Genomic DNA, 19,019 nt, shown 5'->3' with positions numbered 1-19,019 from the left:
TGCCAGCACCCGTGGCTCTTTGCCTGCAGGAAAGGCCAAGAGAGGCCCTCATCCCGACTCTCAGGATGAAATTGGATACCCCAGCTCTCTCATACTTCAGAACGGGTGTCTCAGAAGTGCATAATCTACACTGACTCCCCGCGTTCCCCCAACAGGATTAAGATGTAGTTGCCCGCAGAGATAACCTGCTTGATAACACGCTGCCTGCATCCTTTTCTTTATTCACTCCCCCACTTCCCTACTAGAGTTTTCCAGGATTATTTCCCCAATAAACTGCTTGCTCTCAAGTCTTTATCTTGGGGGGTGTGCTTCTTGGGGAACCAAAATCAAGACACACAAGCCTTCAAGACACACAAGAGCATCTGCAACTGTCCTGAACTATTCGACCGACCACTTTACGCTTGTGGGTTCCTTAGCTGTGTTGGCCTTCCCAGCAATGGTTAAGAGGGAAAGACAAGCTGTATTGATAGGCAAAAACAGCATCCTGGACAAGTCACTTTGACATAATCCTAGCAAGCAGAAGTAGAATCTCATGAAATTTTCAGGACAATAGGACGCTTAATGCCTAATCATAATAGATAAGACATGCTGCTGATAAGACAGAAAGGTGTTCTCATAGCAAATTATATCATTCTCTATTTGCTTCTGAAAGTTGAGGGGCACCTTTGGGCACACAGTTCTAATGAGTCCAGGGAGGAGAGCTTGATGCACAGTTGAGGTGGCATAAAATATACCGGAGCCCAGAACTTAAAGGCTGCGAGTCACATGGTTTCCAGGCTGTTCCGGTCCTTACATTCACTTAATGTCTTCCTGTGGTTAATGAAGTTGAGCAATGGATTACTGGGCCAGCGACATGGTCTGGATTCTTGAGCAGCAGCAAAACACTGTCACCAACTGCAAGTAGTCAACTCCAAGGGAGAAACGTGATATACGTTCAAACAGCATCCTTATCCCTGCCTCCCCACTCAGCAGTCGTCCCGTTTAAAATATATATGATGCTTAAGAAAAAAAAAAAAATGGTACCGATGAACCCAGTGACAAGACAAGAATAAGGATGCAGATGCAGAGAATGGACTGGAGGACATGAGGTTGGGGGGGGCGGGGGGCGAAGGGGAAGCTGGGACGAAGTGAGAGTGTAGCATAGACATATATATACTACCAACTGTAAAATAGATAGCCAGTGGGAAGTTGCTATATAACACAGGGAGATCAACTTGATGATGGGTGATGCCTTAGAGGGCCGGGACGGGGAGGGTTGGGGGGAGTCGCGGGAGGGAGGGAATATGGGGTTATGTGTATAAATACAGCTGATTGACTTTGGTGTACCTCAAAAACTGGTACAAGAGTGTAAAGCAATTATATTCCAATAAAGAGCTTAAAAAAATAAACTATATATGATGCTTAATTGCTATTGCAAAATTCTATGCCTAACCACATCCAAATGGTTTTTTAAAAAAAAGAGAGGCTAACAACTTTTGGAGGATTTATTCGTAGAAGCAAGCTTGCCCATGCCCGAGCGTCCCCAAACTTTGTCATCTACCGTAACTGTTTTCAGGGAGCAAATTTCCACCAAGTAGAACAAGACATAGTGTCTTCTAGGTTGGTTGAGCAAACCCGGTCTAACGGACTAGGTGTTTCAGGATGTAAATAAGTGAATTAATTAGCATTTACCAGTGGCTGAAAGGAGAAAATTCAAACTCCGTGTTCCGACCGGTGATGTGCACCCGCACCTGGGACTCGCCTCTCCTGTCTCTTTTCTGCTCCCCTCTCCCTGGCTGGCTGGCCCTCTCAACCTGGGACCTGGCAGCTGCCTCGTTTGTGTTCTGGAAGCAGAGAAATCTCTTCCAGTTTCAGGCCTTGGCTTCTGGTTGGCTGCTTTGTGTCTTCCAGATCTGAGTTTAAATGTTATCTTTTCAGAAAGGCTTTCCGTGGCCCCCACCCAGAGTGGACCCTGCCCTCCACCCCCACCCCCCGCACTCTCTATCACAACACCTTGCTCTTTTACCCTTCCTCTCACTCTCCATGATCCATCTGCGATTTCCTCTTGTCCAGTCCTCCCCTTCGAAGTGATGCTGTACCAGATGTCATGGGAGGAGATTGCTACCTTAAAGTTTTCACAGAACAGTTACTGGAAGAGAGATATCCTGAATGAGTTAAATGACAGAAGAGGAAGGCAATGAATTATATCCTCGAGGGCAAAATTGTATGGTACACTGGCTTTCAAACCTGGCCGCATATTGGAATCACCTGGGGGCTTTAAAAAATACTAATGGCTGGATCCCACCCTCACAGACTGATGTAATGAGCCGGGGGTAAGACCTGGGCATTGGGATTTTTAAAATCACCCCAGTTGATTATAATATGCAGCAAAGTTTGAGAACACTGCTTTTTCTTAAACTGAAGAATTATGTACAGATAAGGAAGTACACAAATCAGAAGCATGCAGCTGAATCAGTTTTCATAGGCTGAACACACTGGCATATCCAGCACCCCAGTTATGAACAATACCAGCCCCCCAGAAGCTCTTCATACCCACTGTCAAAGGTAAGCTACCTGATATTCAAGATGAGTTTTGTCTGCCCATATGCTCGTATATTTGGAGTCATACTCTACATTGTCTCTTTGTTTGGGGAAGATATGGAGTAGAGAAGTTTGAATCACATGGGATCCACCCTGGAAGGTTCCTGAAAGAGGCAGTATTTAAGGGACGATCTGGAGGAGGCAAGAGAGGAGAGAGAGGAAAGGGAAAAAAAGTGAGGGAAGTTGGGGAGGGGAGGACAGCATCGACTGGAAGGAGGCACACAGGCTGAAATGCTGTAGAGCCCTACCAAACGAAAGCCCTAAGATATTTTTAAAGTTTATCCTTCCTTGCAAGTATGCTCAGCTCTGTATGCAATCATTCCGCAATCCTGCACTGGACTTGGAGATATATAGGTGATAGAACTTATGTTTTAATCAGGGGAGGCAGATAATAAAGAGGCAAGTACATGAAATTACTTACATGTGATTGTAAGAGCCATGAAGGACAAGAGAAAGGCTGGGACAGATACAGTGGGCAGAAGGAAGTGATGTTTGAGTTGAAAGTAACGAGGAAAAGCAGATCTTAGGGGAGGAATCTTGCTGGAGGGAAGAGTAAATGCAAAAGCTTTGAAACGTGTATGGGAGACATGACAGGAACTAAGGTACTTGAGAATTTCAGGCTGCCCCAGTGTCCAACAATCAGTGCAGTGCTGAGCGTAAGGTAGGCACTCAGAGAATATTTGCTTTATTTGCATTGGATTGCAGTCCAGCAGTAAGACAGGCAAACTATCCCCTCCACCCCCAAACATGTAATATGATAGATATGTGCTTTAATGGGGCATTCACAGTCTTCTATGGGTCCATTGAAAAGGCTCCTCAACCACCCTTTTGAGTGAATCCAAGAATAGATGCCCTGCCTGTCCCTTGCATGCAACAGCTTCTACTAACTTGATTCACTTGTTACAAAATTCAGCCCTTGCACAGGGAAGGTTCCAGTGCCTGGCACCTTATCAGAATCACCTGGGAACTTTCAAAATTTCAGATTTTCTGGCCTCACCCTGGGATCTAATTTAGTAAGTCTGGGGTGGGGCCTGTGCTTCTTTATCTTACAAAAAAAATCCCCAGGTGATTCTGATGTTGAGCCAGTGTGGGAATAAGTGTTCTGGAAGATATGGTTGAGTCATTCCAATCAGTTCATGCCTTTACACATCCCAGAGTTTGAATGTTGGATCCTAGGATGCTACGTTCCCTGGAGACTTAAACATAGCATTATTCTAAGCCACCAACTCTTGGAAGAAGTGTCCCAAAGTGCCCGAGTCTGTGGTTTAGTATACTCTTTTGCAAATTCTAGTCATTCCCTTGCCACCTTCCTCACATTTTGCCATCTTCACACCCCACCTCAACCACTATTTATTCTGTTTTTCCTTAAGTACATTTATTTTTCAAACCCATGAATTATATTAAACTTTAGGTTGCTACCATAAATGGATTGCTACCATAAACGCAGAGCAGTATCTTTCTCTCAGACAGAGGTAAACTTAAAGTGAATTCAATGAAAACAAGCCATGTTTTAAAAATCTAGCTAGGTACTCTTGCCCCTCCCAAGCTTCTGAGCCAGAGAGCTATGGTTTCTTGGTTGAAAATAAAACTTATCAAGGGGTACGCACAAAAGACATACCAGCACCAAACGGACACTTTCTCAGATTGAAAGGGAATAATAACCTTTTCACCATGTGATTCAGTGTTTTTCAATGTTGTGTCTATACCCCTGAACAACATCTGGGTACCACTGTGCTATCCACACCACTGGGGTAGCCAAAATCTTTGTTGATAACCAAGCTATATACTCTACAGTAGTAGCAGTAGTAAAAAAAAAAAAGTACAAATTAATGAAAGAACATCCAGAAGCGTGGGTACAAGAAAGAGTTGGTAGCCAGCTTAAAGGAAGATTTTGCAGAAGGTACTGTGAGCTCCCCCTCTCCCACTATAAAACCAGCTATTGAGAAAGAGGAAAGAGTGGACGTAAAATTGGGAGAAGAATCCTGGAGAGCAACTGGGAGAGATTCTGAAGCGTAGCGTCAACTACTCCTGCCTATTTCCCTCCTGATTTACTCCAAGGCTGGGTCCAGCTCCTGAACTCCCTCTTTCCTAGTTCCCAGTCTTTTTGACGTCATTTTACAGACGTTTCTTGAAGGCAAGGATCCTGTCTTATGCATTCTAGCATCTCCTGTGCTCAGGGCAATATCTGGCACTTAACAGAGTAGATGTTTGTTAAATGGTTAAATGGAATGAAAAGGCCAAGTCAACAGGCACGGGGCTTCTGCAGAATATGGCGGATTCAAGGTGAGCTTACTGCAAATCTTGGTCTTCTTTCTGTTCAGGCCTAAGTCTGTACCTCCTAACCCTATAACTGTGGTTCCTTAACAATAGGACTGTGGGGTTTTACTCAGTAAGCTATGGTTCCTATCACAGCGCTCCATAAAGGTGTGTTGGGTAATTAGAATTAATTAGCACTGATACCCTTTTGCTGACATAGCCAACTATATGAAGTGGGGTTTTGTTTGCCTCAGTTGCCTAAGGACTAGGCTGGGATCAGGTGGGGCTCGTCATGGGTGGAGACGCTTGGGTGATTCAGGGTAAGTGAATTAACAATTTGTAAGACATACGTGAGAAGGAGAAATGATCATGTGCCCTATGTAGGGATGTTAAAAATGATTAAGCAGCACTTTGCAAAGAATGACAATAACATCTTGTAGCTGACTGGTAGGATGGACAAAGTTTCCTGTGGCCCAAAAGAACTGTTTAGAAAAATATTTATGGGACAGGTCACCCTTGGTACTTCCCCATGCGTGAGAGCAAAAGTGACAGGCGGGTGGATTGTAGGCAGAAGGCACCCTGGATCATACTGGTCAGGCCTCAGTGGGGTGAGTACTTGGTAGGGGGCCGGAGTGAGGAGTGGGCACTGGTGAAACCCATCACAATGACCACAGTAACAGTGTCACCCTTTGAACTCCTAAATTATTGTAATTATTATTTTAATATCTAAGCCTGAGTTGGTTCTATAGTTAGCAATTTGGGGTAAATATATTTCCAAAGGAACAAAGGCTTTTTTAGCAGAAGTTTTTCAACTGGAGTTGTTTGGTCGAGATGCAGATTCCAAAGCCCTTATCCAGAAATTTCTGATTGAGAAGGTCAAGGGCAATGGGCCCTAGAAGATTCTGATTAGGAGATCTAGGTGTGACTTTGCCTCCTGGGTGACATTAGGCAATGTCTGGATACAATTTTGATTGACACAACTGGGGTGGCATCTAGTGGGTAGAGGCCAGACATGCTGCTAAACATCCTACAGTGCACAGAACGGCCTCCACACAAAGAATTATGGCCCCCCAAATGTCGATAGTGCCAGTGTTAGAACATTTTCTTCTAGAGTAAGGCCTAAGAATGTGCATCTTAACAAGGGCGTCAGGGTATTTTAATGCAGGAAGAAGAAGGCCTTTGGAAAGACTTAGACAATGCCTGGCTTTTATTCTAAGGATATGCTGTCAGAGCTCCCTTTTTGCCTAACTCCTCCATATTTAGGACTCAACTTTGACTTGACTTTCCCCATGAAGCCCTTCCTGGTAACTAACCATCCTCCCTTCCTCCAAGTCCAGGTAACTGCCCTTTCTAAGTACAACCCCTGTCCCAGCAGGCCTCACTTGCCCCCTTAATTGTTTGTCTCCTCCACTGGAATAAGAGTTCCTTGAGATCAGGGTCCATGTTCAACCTGTCCCCAGCAGCTCAAAAGGTACCTGTCCCATAGCAGGGCTCCACTGTCACATTTTGGCTCGAATGACACCTCCTGCATTGAGGCTAGAGCTACCCCCGCTTTAAGACACTGTCACAGAACCCTCTTTTAACACCTTGGAGTTTATCATTCTGAAATTATCTTGTTTGCTTACTTTTCATTCATTCAAATATTTTATTGGGCACCTACTATATGTCGTGAGCTTTGCCATCATTGGAGCTTTAACAGTAAACCAAAGAGGCAAAAACACCTCCTCCCAACAGAACTTATATTCTAGAGGGAAACGTGGGCAATAAAAATAGAAAACTGTATATAATACGTGTGACAATATGTGTGACATTGGTAAGCCCAGTGGAGAAAAATGAAATAGAGAAATGGGATGGGGAGTGGAGATATGTGTGTGTGAAACAAAGTAAGGTTGGCCTCTGGGAGAAGGTGACACTTAAGCAAAGACTGGATATCTGGGGGCGACTTGTCTGCTCCCCATTAGAACACAAACACTGAGAGGGCCAGGATCTTCCCTTTCTCTATGGCTGCTGTGTCTCCAGAATAGGCACATAGTAGGTGCTCAGTAAATATTATTTAAACAAAACCAAGAATGGACTATGTGATTAAACTACCAAGGAGCCAGATGGGAGATTCTTGTTTTCATGACTGTCCAGGGACTAGCAATAAGGTGGGAGAGGTAAGGACATTAAATTTAAGGGGGTGGGGAGGACCTCTCTATGGTCAGACTTAGAGATTTAGAGGATGGTCATCTCTCTAAGGTGTCCGCCTCCTTCCTTGCCCAAAAGGAACATAAGTTCTCACGCTCCTAATATCATTCATGATCCTGTTAATGGTCCCTGCGTGTCAGCTCACCTGGCCCCCTGCGTCTCCTTCCGTCACCCCGCCCCCTCTTCTCCCACATCCCCTCCCTTCTCACCCCTCCCCCGAGGGGTGTCCCCGAGCCCGGGGTGGGGGGGCGCGTCCTCGCACCAGCGAAGAGGGCACAAGGAGGAGCCAGCCCCGGTGGCACGCCGGGTCCCTGCCCCCAGCCCTGCTCCCCGGCGGGACACTGTCCCTTTAATAGACTCCCTCTGCCTGGCGCTCTGCGGCTGGGGAGTAAATTTCTCCCTGTCATCAGGTCGCGGGGAGAGGAGGAGGAGGAGGAGTTTGTGAATGTTCAGTTTGTGCAGTGGGATCGATGTTTGCTGGCATCGCCTCGCCCTGTCTTGTGTGTGTGTGAGAGTGTGTGTGTGTGCGTGTGTGTGTGTGTGTGTGTGTGTGCGCGCATATGTGGGGGGTGTGAGTGTGTGTGTGAGTGAGAGGAAGCGAGAGTGCGTGCGTGCGTGTGTGTGTGTGTGTGAGTGTGTGAGTGTGTCTGTGTGTGTGTGAGTGTGTGTGAGTGAGTGAATTCCAGATTTTCTGTCTTTCCCAAACCCGCTCCTGTCCTCTCGCATATCACTCACAGACGGGGATCTGACAGCAGCCACAAACCTACAGTGAGGGATCTCTCTCTGCCCCAGCACGCGTCCGCCATAGAGATCGGCCAGGAGGAGGAGGAAGAGGAGAAGGAGGAGGTGGAGGAGGAGGAGGAGGGAAAGAGGAGAAGGAAGAAGAAAAAGAAGAAACCACTACCTTCCCAGGATTGCCTTTTTTTTTTTTTTTTCTTATCTTTACGCGCGCGTGTGCGTCCCTCGTCCCTTCCATCCGAACCCGGTCTTGGATGTTTAATAAAGAAATCAAGTGTCTCAACAGTCACCAAAAAAAAAAAAACAACAACCAACCCCCCCCAAAAAAAAAATTCCAAAAAGCAAAAACAAAAAGAGAGAAAGAGAGGAAAAAAAATCCAAAACAAACAAACAAACAAACAAGGCAGAACCAACCTCTACTTCCAACCAGCCGGCACAGCCACCCGTGTCTGCCACCCAGAGAGGGGGGTCTCTGGCCCGTGGTGGAGGAGTTGCAGGGGGGATCGTCAGGGGGACAGAGGCCGAGTGACGCCCTAGGAGCCACCGGGCAGGAGGCGGAGGAGACCCAGAGAGGCGAGAGAGACCGAGGGCCCCCGCGCGCGGCTCGGGGCTGGGGCGCCAGAAGTGGGACTGGAGCGAAGTAGAGCGATGCCAAGGAGGAAACAGCAGGCACCCAAGCGGGCAGCAGGTAAGAGAAACGGCTCCGCTTCGGGGCTGCCCCGCCGGGCTGCCCGTGCGCCGAGCTCCTCGCCCGCCCTCCTCGCCCCGGGTGCCCCAGGACGCCACCCCCCTCGGCTTTCGGGGGAGTTCGCTCCGGGTGCCCCTCTCTGCCCGGCTAATAACCCCATCCTCTCTCGCCTTCTCCAATCTCCCAAATCCTCCCCTTTCCAAGCTCCGGTTGGGGGGGTGGGGGGAAGCTATCCCACCAAGCCTTCCCTCCTTAAACTTTTTTTCCTCCACCCTCTACCCCACCCCTAACTTTCTCCCAGTCTACTTCTTGCCTCTCGGGCCAAAGTTGGGTTGAGGATTTGGGGTGCGGATTGGGGAGACAGTCCTTCCACCCCCGCCTCCCTCCGCGTGGTCAGTGCCAGTGGCTTCTGGTCTCAAGGGACAGCGTCTCCACTGGCTGGGGTTTGGGGCGCTGAAGTGTGAGCCGTGCCCCAGCCCCGGGCTGCAAGGCTGGCTTTGGGGCGAGCCATAGGAGTTAAGCTTTGATCGCCAAGGTGGAAAAAACCACCCCAGGAAAGGAACCTTTGAATATGTTTTTTAAGACTATTCACGTTTGGAAATCTAAACACTCTCCCTTCTCTTAGAAAAAGGGGGGAAAATGCCCTTTGAACGTGGAAACAGCTCTGGATTTTCTTTGCACAGAGTGAGTTGCAAACTTTGTAAATTGATTTGTATGGTAGGAATCATCCCATCTGAATTCTTACCCTCCACCCCCTCCTCCAAAAAAAAAGAAAGAAAGAGGAAAGAAAAAGAGAGGAACAGTTTAATGGATCAGTATATTAGATCTTGTAAAGGATTTTTTTCTTTAGGGTTGCTTAATTGCTTTTTTAATAGTATGCTGGGGTTTTGTTTCTCGGAAGTGTAATATGAAAGTTCATTTTTCTCCTGCCAGACCCACCCACTGAAAAATCAGCTTTCCACTTGATTGCTAGTTTTGATTTGACATTTGATTGATCACCTGTCATCTCGCTGCCTTTGATCTATTCATTCTTGATATATATCAATAAATCACTCACCATGGTAACTCAGAGTGCCAGTGACGCAAGCCTTGCCCTCTAGATTCAGAGCCAGACATGCACAATTATTATCTTGTTTGGCTTTTAATGTGGGCGTTTTTATTTCTTTGTGTCCTTCAGTTGAATCGGGCTTTAGCAAGAAGCTTAAGTGTTTTTTCCCCCTTCTTTCTGTCTTTACCCTCATGCTTTAGGCAGCAGCAGTTAAGGCTGGTCTTCTGCAGACCCCCCACAATATTTCCTTCTGTTCCAACTCAAGCGAAACATTAGGGAGAAGTTCAGTGGAACAGTTTCATAAACTTTGCAAAGCCACCCTCAGAACAAATCCAAAGTTAGTCACAAATCTGGGCAAAGTGGGTGTTTGTGTCTGAACATGCTGGACCACCAAGCTCATCCTCCATCGTGGCCTGATTCCAGCACGAATGGCAGTACATGTGCTTTGAGATATCCACAATTATCTTCCCTTCTGAGCGCAGAATTGCTTCCGTATCTGTGTCTAGATTGGTTCAAACTGCATGGGGAAATATCACATATAAAGCATTGATTCGTATATTTTCCATTTGTTTTTCTAAGAGCAAAATAATTTAGGTATTTTCAGTACTGTGTATATTTAGAACTTGCCTCGTCAATGAGGTGTTCTTTTTTCAACTCTAGCTACCTCTTTAGCAAACAGTTGCTTCCTCCTACCCCTGTCGCTTTCTACATTTAACTCACTTATTTTTTAAAACTTAGATTGCTTTGCAATCTGAACAGCATTGCGGTGTGCACTGGCCTTTTAGACTCAGGAAGAGTAAGCCTGCTTGGTCTAGTTCTAGCAACGTAAGTTTAAGTCTAGCTAGATTATTAGAGATAACGTCCTTATTGTTGTCCCAAAAGAGAACCCTGGGCAGCAGTCCAGCAAGAAGTGATACTGCCCTGAAAATTACTTTTTTTTCCCCTTGTTGTTCCGGTAAAGGCCATCAACAACTAGGCAGTAATTTAAATTACCAGAATGACTGGACATGTCTTCTTTGGTAAGCTCATTACAAAAAGTGCATTGCTCAGAATTGCACTGCTTTGATTATAATTATCCTCTGATCAATGAGGATCCAGGTGTATGTAACATAATGCTGTATCACATTATTTAAATTAGATCCTTTTCATTAAGCTGGTATCTAGTGGAGCTAGCTTATCTATTTACTGTAGTGTGTGTGGGCTGGGGGTGTCTGTGTGTTAGAAAATTCTGACTGTAGTTTCAGTTTTCTGGCCTATTGTGTTCCTAGTGTCTTTATGTGTTTGTTTTCATGGCTTTTATTATTTTCACTGGAAGAAGTGGAAACCCTTGTCAAGCTGAAAGAGAATAATTCATTTTGTACACAATGAGGCCCCTCTTAACGGTATTTATTTACTCACATATTACTAAAGCGGATATTTTTTCATGTAATATTTCTTTCCTCTGAAGTCATCGATGCTGTACACTGTTGTAGCTGAAGTGGTTATTCACAAGTAAAGTTAGCCACTTTGAGATTCTTTAGCCAGTTAACATCCAGGGAGAAGAGCAAGGTGGGTTCTAGGATTGTGGCCATACTAACTTTTATCACTGCTTAAAATTAAACACAATGCACAACTGTAAGTAATTATTCCCATGGGCTGATGCTGAAAGCTTGATTTCTAGCTTGATTAATGAATAATGTAAGATAGAAAAAGCCTGTAAGTGAATCACAACTGAGACTCTTTCCCAAGAACTGTTCGAGGCAGTCTGATTCCTTGGCGTTATTAGTTTTAAATTCCACGTTTCAAGGAATCAATTATGGAACTTTCTAATAAAGCAGGTATGTGGACAGAATGAGCAAGATGATATTATAAGTGATGGGAAATGTTAGTCTTTACTGGTTTATAGTCCTCCCTCCTTAAGGGAAGGGCTGTGAGGTAGGCAGTTCTCTTTAAGGAAACAGCTAAGTCAGAACATTTCCCTCCGAAATGTCATTCTTCCTGGCTTTCTAAAGCTACCCTACCCCACCATACTATTACTTCAGGCAAGAAAAAAAGTTTAGAAAGCAGCCTGCAGTACCCCAGGGGTTTGTGTATGTGTGAGTGTGTGTGCTTGCTTCCTTGGATGTATATTTCACTCAAGGCTAAAATGTATCTACTTTTACCTGAAAATATTGCAGGATTCCCTACCAGCATCTTTTTCCCCATCCACTGTAGGGAAGAGAGAGATGATGGCAGAAAGGTAAAATAAAACAGAACAGTGTTTTGATTTGTTTGTATTTGGCAGGACTCAGAGTAGTTAAAAATTTAAAACTGTCGACTTACACTCTAACCCTTCTATTTTCCACAGTCTAGCACAGCCTCTGTACACACACGTGTAATACATATTTTATTTCATCATCCTGAACTTTTGTTTTTATATAATGCCAGCCAATTGCAATAGGACGCAAAATCTGTGGGCATCATATACATATGAATATCTAATGTATATATAAATTATAGGCTTCTGCTTCTGCCTACTCAAAGAGATTAAATGTTTTCTTCTTGCTGACTCTCAGAAGATATCTGAGAATCCAGATCTGAGGAAAGTCTTGCAGGAAAGAACAGCTCCCTCAATTTATTTTGTTTATTTAATATGGAGATGAATAATGCAGATTTTGTTTTCATGAATGTCCTTGTGTGGCAGTAAACATTAGACTATTAGCAATCATTACTTAAAAGTTGCAATTTGCACCTTAATAGCACAGGTTATTTACATGGGAAACATATTCAGCAGGGACAATTTGGAATACTGCAGTGGAATGTAGAGATGACCTGAGCGATCTCCTTTTCAACGTCCTGATGGCAATGACTGGATTAGCGGGCGAGGTCTCAGCTATGTTAGCCAGTAGGGCAGGGAGGGGGCAGACTGCTCAGGGTGAAGTTTATCTTTAATTCACTGGCAAGTGGGACGGGGTTCAAGAGAATAGGAATCGGGGTGGGGTCCCGACCCTGGCACTCTCACTTTGTTTAAGCACACTTCAGAAAGACAAGTTCACATTTTGAAGATTTAAATACCACATGCAATAGACCCCCTTCACTTACCCAAACAGTATGATTTTTTACAGATGAGTGGAAAAAATAAATACACACCCTTACCCCCAGTGGGGCTCAGCAGCATGAACTGTTCAGGCTATTCTTGTTATGTAAGGCAGATTCTTGAAAAAAGAAAGGACAGGTACCTTGAAATCACATCCTCCACACAGTGTTTTGGATGGAAATTGATTGCTTAACTGGTCTTTTGCCCACTCCCCTCCTGATTTCCTTCTCCCTCCTCTCATCTCACCCTTAAAGACCCAGATTGAATGGGACATCTCAAAAGCCCATTTGTTTTAGGCATTTATTGATTTCATTTTTAATCTGCCATATCAGGACACAATACATTAACCCTAATCAGCAGATTGCAAGTGACAGGGAGTTCTAGTGGAAGCCAGGTAAGGAAGAGGGGGCATGGGAAACTTCTCGACAATGGATATCTTCTTGAGGCTGGGGGGTTAGAGATCAGAGGCTACATTTGAGGAACGTAGAAGCATTCCTCAGAAATACTCTGCATTTATTTTTCTCCCACCTTACATTTATTTTTCTCCCAGTCACATCAATTCTATTGCTACCGTTCGGGGAAACCTTCACACCCAACAAATACCTCCTAGGCATCTTTAGCAGATCTGTCCCTGGAAGCATCTTGCCTTTTGTCACATTCTCCAGCAGAGGCTTATGCTTTCATTTCATCCCAGCTGACTTCTCACTCATTTGACGGAATTTGTCCAACTGGATAATACCTGGGTTGATCTATTTATCTTTCCAGTGGCTTGGGAATTGTATCTCAATTGAGCGGGTTTTAAAGGGGCACTGAACCTGGCATTATTTAAGGCCACTGAAATGATGCACTTCTGCTCGTCACTGCAGCTGAGTTTAGGGAAATCAGCCAGGAAGAAAACCTAGGCCCTGTTCATGTTTATGCTGGGTCTGTAATTAGCTGACACGAGTTAAGTGTCCTGAGTGGCACTTCCCTTCCATCACTGTATCTGTACCATCAATTTTATTTAGGTATGTCCTGGTCTGGGAAGACTCAGCCACTATTTCAAAGGCAATGTCTGTGTCCACCCCAGTTCCCATTAAAAAACACAAAATTGCCTAACAAATTCTATATTAAGACCAGGCATACACAGAGTATCATTTTCGTTTGATGCAAAGTCAGTTGGAAATGCATTAAACTAACAGTTAGAGAGTGTCTTGCATCGCTTCCCTGAAGCAGTGCTTTTTCATTACATATTTAATTACAATCAAATTGAGCGACTTTTATAAAAAAAATCACAGTGGTATTAAAAGAAGCTCAGCACACAAATAATTTTATTGCTTTGCAAGTTGAGAACACTGCTTTATTTTTATTTCTTTGGGAGAAATTTATTTTCATTTTCTAATGTTGGGATAAATACAGAATGTCTTCTCCTGTAGTCTATTAGGAGTATTAGGGAGATCTCATCTTTCTACCTTCCTAGAGCCTTTTCACTCTGGAAGATTTTTTTTTTTTTTATCTATTTTTTAGTAGTTTGTAACAATTTGTATTTTTAAAATTATTTTAAGTTTTCTATGTTCCATTTAAAGTTAGAAATTCTCCTGTTTCTTAGGGTGACCTTTGGCAAGCAGCTCTTCGATTATGAGTGAGCTTAGTCATTCTAACCACATAAGAAATAGCTCGTTGAGACTGTTTGCTTGATTTGATTACCTGGATATTACAGGGAGAAAAAACACCCTGTAGTTACAGGCCTCTATCATACTAGACTGTTTTCACTGGATTTATAATTTCTTTCTTTCTTTATTTTTCCTGCTACTGACTTGTTTTAGGAACTTTTTTTTTAAATCAGAAAAAGGCATAGGCTTAGCATTTAAAGTCAGTTTCAAGATACACTGGGTCTTTAAGAAATGATAATAAAAATTAGAGACTTTAGAGACCAAATATCCACTTCTGGACTATGTCTGCAAACTCAGAGGATGTGCATCTAGCTTGGACTTGCGTCTGGAGTGTCTTCAGTTGCGTGGCCGTTTTTGTGTTACTCATTTTGCCAGAGGGTAACTATTGGACTTAGGTCCTTTCCGAAGATATTGTGTACACACGCAGCCATGCAGAAGAGAAATCGGAGATGCAAGTGGGAATTGCTGATATATTTGTTTCCAAAGCAAACTCCATGGGTGAAATGATTAAATAATTTGGAGGGATTCGAAAGTCATTTAAACAGCCACGTGGAATTTCCAATTGTTGCCTCTCTTCAGTCTTTTGCGTTCCCTCTACAGAAAAAGATGTCCTCTGGGCATTCTCAAACATTTTGTCATGCCAAAGCGATGCCTAAAATTGTTTAAAATTTTAGAAATTAAAATTCAGGAAGCACGGCTAGCTAATCCTGTTATTAATATATCAGTGTTATTTAGCTATGCTTAACAACAGGGAATGCACAATGCAAAAGTTTTAGAGATAATGAGCTTAGAGAAATTACACGGGGGGCGGGGGGAAATACCTGGATCATATTTGAAAGGATTTGTCTTGAGTTTGGCTCATCTAAATGAGAATTTCCTTCCCATTTGCGTTCATTTAAAAAATAGTTTCAATATCCCTATAACTACTACCCAACCTGAAACAGAATCTAACAAAGCTCTCTCTGGGTGTACAAAGATATAGAACATGGTGATGCACATCCCCTTTTTACCAACAGTTTTGGAAAACCAAATGTGGGCTTGAAAACTAAAAGCAAAACCTCAACAAGCTCTGTAACAGCCAGCTCAGGGTTCAAAATCGAAAACTTTGTTTCATCAGGGTAAGAAGAAAATAGCATTGCATTTTAACTACACATCTTCCCCTGGCACAGGAGAAGCAGTGAAGCAGGGAAGATTTTTAAGGAGCTTTTTAGCTCTTTTGCATCTCTCTCCAAAGACTAATTTAACTGAAAAGCTGTAGTGTCCATTTACGCTAAAGAAAAACCTCATGTTTCCACAAAGCTGCTAGACGCTAAGGTGGGTTTTTAAAAAAACCCAGCGTTCTGCACTTTCTTTCAGTACAAAAATTAAGATCACTGATCTTAATTAGTTCAGTGCTTTCAGAACTGAACGAATCCTCTGAAATCACCCCTGAGTGTTCTTCTTCAAGCTACATCTAAGTCATTTCTATGGAAATTATACAGTTTAGATATTAAGGTGGGCAGAACCCAGTTATTGTTTTTAATGAAAATAGTTACAGAGGGCGGAATGAGATGAAAACAGAGTTGGCAGCGGCCATTCTGTTTGTAATGAATCTGGAAGAAACTTCCTTACGTGTTTTACTGCGTCATGAAAAATCCATGAAATCTGGTGATTGGTGACGTGGGAGATACAAAAAGAAGACAGAAGGTCAAGGTCTTCTATAGGGGAGATTTGTGTAGGCATATTCATATTTCTATATAAACTGCAAGGGGCTGACTTTAAATCACTTCAATTTATCAGATCCTTAGACTTTTCTATGTATTTAGAAGCCTCACTCTTATACCCCAGGGAGATATGAATAGCTTCTGGGCCAAGATGATGCTGTAGAGAAGAGTTAAATCTATTCTATGTGTTTGGTACCACTTGGTACAGAAAAAATGCCAAAATGAAAAGCTATATAAGCATGTTTTATATCAGAATTGCCTTTAGCCATTTTCCTTTATTAGAAAGTTGGGTGTGTGGCTGTCCCCTTCTTCTTGTTTTCTCCCTTGGGATTAGGTTTTAGACTGTAGATGGAACCGTGGAATAGGAAGAAATGACCTGGGTTCTGGTTACAGCTCTGCTATCCTAGTTAAGTGGCGCTGGGCAAGCTCAAGAGAGACACCTTACTCAACAAATAAGCATGTGAGTTCAGGAGTCAGACTGACCCAAGTTTCTGGATGTCTACGCTTGAATAATCTCAGATCTCCTCATTTTCCAACCTACAAGATGCAGGTAATCATAGTTCTTAAGGCTCAGGATTTTGGAAACGATGCTGTGAGTGCAGGGCTGAAAGAATGCACTAAAACTCCTAGGGGCCACATCTCACAGAGCTAGTGTATCTGTGCCCCAAATAACCAGACCATGAAAAATGTACACCAGGGCAGAAATGAGCAACATGCCAGTTATCGTGGGACCAGGGGCTCAGGGCTCAAAAGAAATCAGACTTGGGTGCCTTTTGAGTTTTAAAACTGGAAATATAATCACTGAGTAGTGTTTTAGCCTTTTCTGAGAAAGACTAATGCTGCATGGGTTGGAGCCCTGCCCCAGCTCCAAAAAAAAAAAAAAAAAAAAAAAGTTTTTTTTTCCCAAGGAATAGTAATTATAGCACCAGCAACAACAAATATAACAGCAACAGTAATAATGATAACTGCCCCTACCTAAGTGCTTATTATATACCAGGCATTTTACCAAGTGCTTTATGAATTTATAGTCATTCATTTAAGCTGCAGTTATTTCTTGAGTTCTTACTATGTGCCAGGTCCTGTTCTGGTCACCTAGATCCTCAGGGTTAATGAGATCCCTGGGGATCTTACCGTACAGTTGAGGGAAGCAAGAGAACGTATAAGTAATTTAATAAAGAAAAAAGATAACTTTCACATAGAAAAAAGCTCTACAATGACAATAGTTTTTTAAACGCAAACATATACGAGCAGGGTTGGGGCAACATTGGTGTGAATGGTCAGAGGAAACCTGCCAGAGGCGGAAACATTTGAGCAGAGTCTTATAACAGTCCTATGAGTTGGATGCTAGTATCATCTTTATTTTACAGATGGGGACCTGAGCAACCTGCAGAGCAGTTCATCCGAGGTCATGCAGTGGCTCAGCTTGGTTTGAAACTTTCTGCTTCCGAGACCCATGCACTTAATCTGCTGTGGTAGTTTACTTAGAAGAGTCACAGAGATTTGCCAAGGAAGGACCCTCAGTTCCTATTCTTCTTCTCTTGCATCTGTTGTGATGTCTAAACCTGGTGGGGGGGAGTAGAGAGGGGGTACTGAGAACACTGACAGAGGATGCTGCCTTTGGTGGCATCTCCAACTAGAATCTTAGGGCCACCTGTCGTATACGAAGTCCACTCTTCCTTGGCTGTTCCTCTTCACGTGTGCGTTTATGTGTTCATTCACCCCACAGATGTTGACTGTGTGCACACCTACTGTGTGCCAGGCTGGAATATCACGTAGGAAAAGTACTTGCCTTCAAACAGCTAACATTCTTGTGGGTGAGACCAAAAAGCTAATGAAAAAATAAATATATAATATTGAATAGTTCTAATGGCACTTCATGAAAATGAGTTGGGATTAGTAGGGTCGAGCGGGATGGAGGTTTGCCATGTTATGTAGAATTATTGGGTTGGTGTTACTCAGGCAGTGACGTTTGATCAGACCTGAACAGAAAGTGAGGAACTAGCTGGGCATAGATCTGGGAGAAGTATTCCAGGAAGATGAAGCGATAAACAACTTAGGCTGGAAATGAGGAGTACGTAGGAGGCCACTGTGGCTGGAGTAGATGAAGACAGGAAAGAGTGGTAGGAAATGAGGAGGAGAGATAGGCAGGGCAGATTGTATGTAGCCTCCTAGATTTGCATCTAAGTGTGATGGGATCCCTGGAGGGGTTCAAGCAGGGAAGTGATGTCATCTGATTGGGTTATTAGTAGAACAGGGGTACTTATGTGTATTTCAGATGTGGTGGTGGACTTGGTTGTGTTCATCCATTCAGTCGACTTACTTGGCCCCTCAGCAATGGTGACTAGGATGCTTAGAATGATAGAGGTGACACCTGAAGGTAAAAGCACATGCCCGGGCTTTATGGAGGAACTGACAGGTGTGGGGATGAGTGACATCCATGATGCTGTGGAAAGAACCACAAATGTTAAAAACCAAGCAAATCTGGGATCCAACTGCAGCTCCTCCCTATTTAACTAGCCACCAGCATGCTTTAAGGGGAGTCCCTTAACCTCGCAGCACCTCAGTTTCCTTACCTGTCCAATGGAGACATGGTATTGCTCACCTCGTATTGTGGTTGTGATGATAAGACAGTGTGACGTAGATGAAACCCTTGGTGCAGTCTCTGGCACTTATATAGCATCTTCTCCATAAATGCATTTATGTCCTTTCTATTGTTTCATTTTCTATACAAATTCCGGGAGAAATAAAGGTGCTCGAATTAGTCCTTGGTACCTATTAGGCACTAAATAAATGTTTCCTGATGAATAAATGAGACTAAAAATGAGTGAATGAATAAATACTTTAGTGTATTACTTTGTATACTAATTAATTTCACGTATAAGGATCTCTCTTACACATCTAAAATTTTTTGGCTGACCTCTGTACCAATCAAGATCATAGCTGCACTTTGAATATTTATCAATTTAGGAAATACTAGTGACCAGAAGAGAGTGATTCTAATTAGAAGCTTGTATTTTGTTCATCAGGACATCCTCTGCTTTCAGCTGAGCAGCAGTGACTCACCTGTTTGCAGTAAATAGTTTTTACCCGTCTCACAAGCAGTGCTTGCTGG

The 19,019-nt window shown here is 43.4% G+C and overlaps 1 protein-coding gene and 1 long non-coding RNA gene across 4 annotated transcripts in view; one reads left to right on the top strand and one right to left on the bottom strand.

The window, feature by feature from the left end:
- Positions 1-1,285: 1,285 nt before the first annotated feature.
- Positions 1,286-8,307, bottom strand: LOC130832531 (uncharacterized). 2 transcript variants are annotated; one of them, XR_009048318.1, is made up of 3 exons: positions 8,176-8,307; positions 2,006-2,128; positions 1,286-1,823 (listed from the first exon to the last, which is right to left on the bottom strand). It is a non-coding gene; the product is annotated as an uncharacterized LOC130832531 (long non-coding RNA). The 2 variants fall into 2 exon arrangements; XR_009048319.1 differs by having other exon boundaries at positions 2,006-2,144; positions 8,176-8,303.
- A 13-nt stretch (positions 8,308-8,320) lies between these two features.
- Positions 8,321-19,019, top strand: part of TSHZ2 (teashirt zinc finger homeobox 2) — a 260,691-nt gene continuing 249,992 nt past the window's right edge. The window contains exon 1 of one of the 2 annotated variants that reach the window (XM_057700869.1): positions 8,321-8,449. In XM_057700869.1, coding sequence (XP_057556852.1) covers positions 8,410-8,449 — 40 coding nt within the window. In that variant the 5' untranslated portion in view covers positions 8,321-8,409. Of the gene's footprint in view, positions 8,450-8,983; positions 9,134-19,019 lie in introns of those variants that run through there. The other variant, XM_057700870.1, reaches the window with a different exon arrangement.

The sequence above is a fragment of the Hippopotamus amphibius genome, chromosome 12 (assembly GCF_030028045.1).
Source record: "Hippopotamus amphibius kiboko isolate mHipAmp2 chromosome 12, mHipAmp2.hap2, whole genome shotgun sequence".
Lineage (NCBI taxonomy): Eukaryota > Metazoa > Chordata > Mammalia > Artiodactyla > Hippopotamidae > Hippopotamus > Hippopotamus amphibius.
The sequence above is the reverse complement of the archived record's forward strand: the minus strand, read 5'-3'. Positions and strand labels throughout refer to the sequence as shown.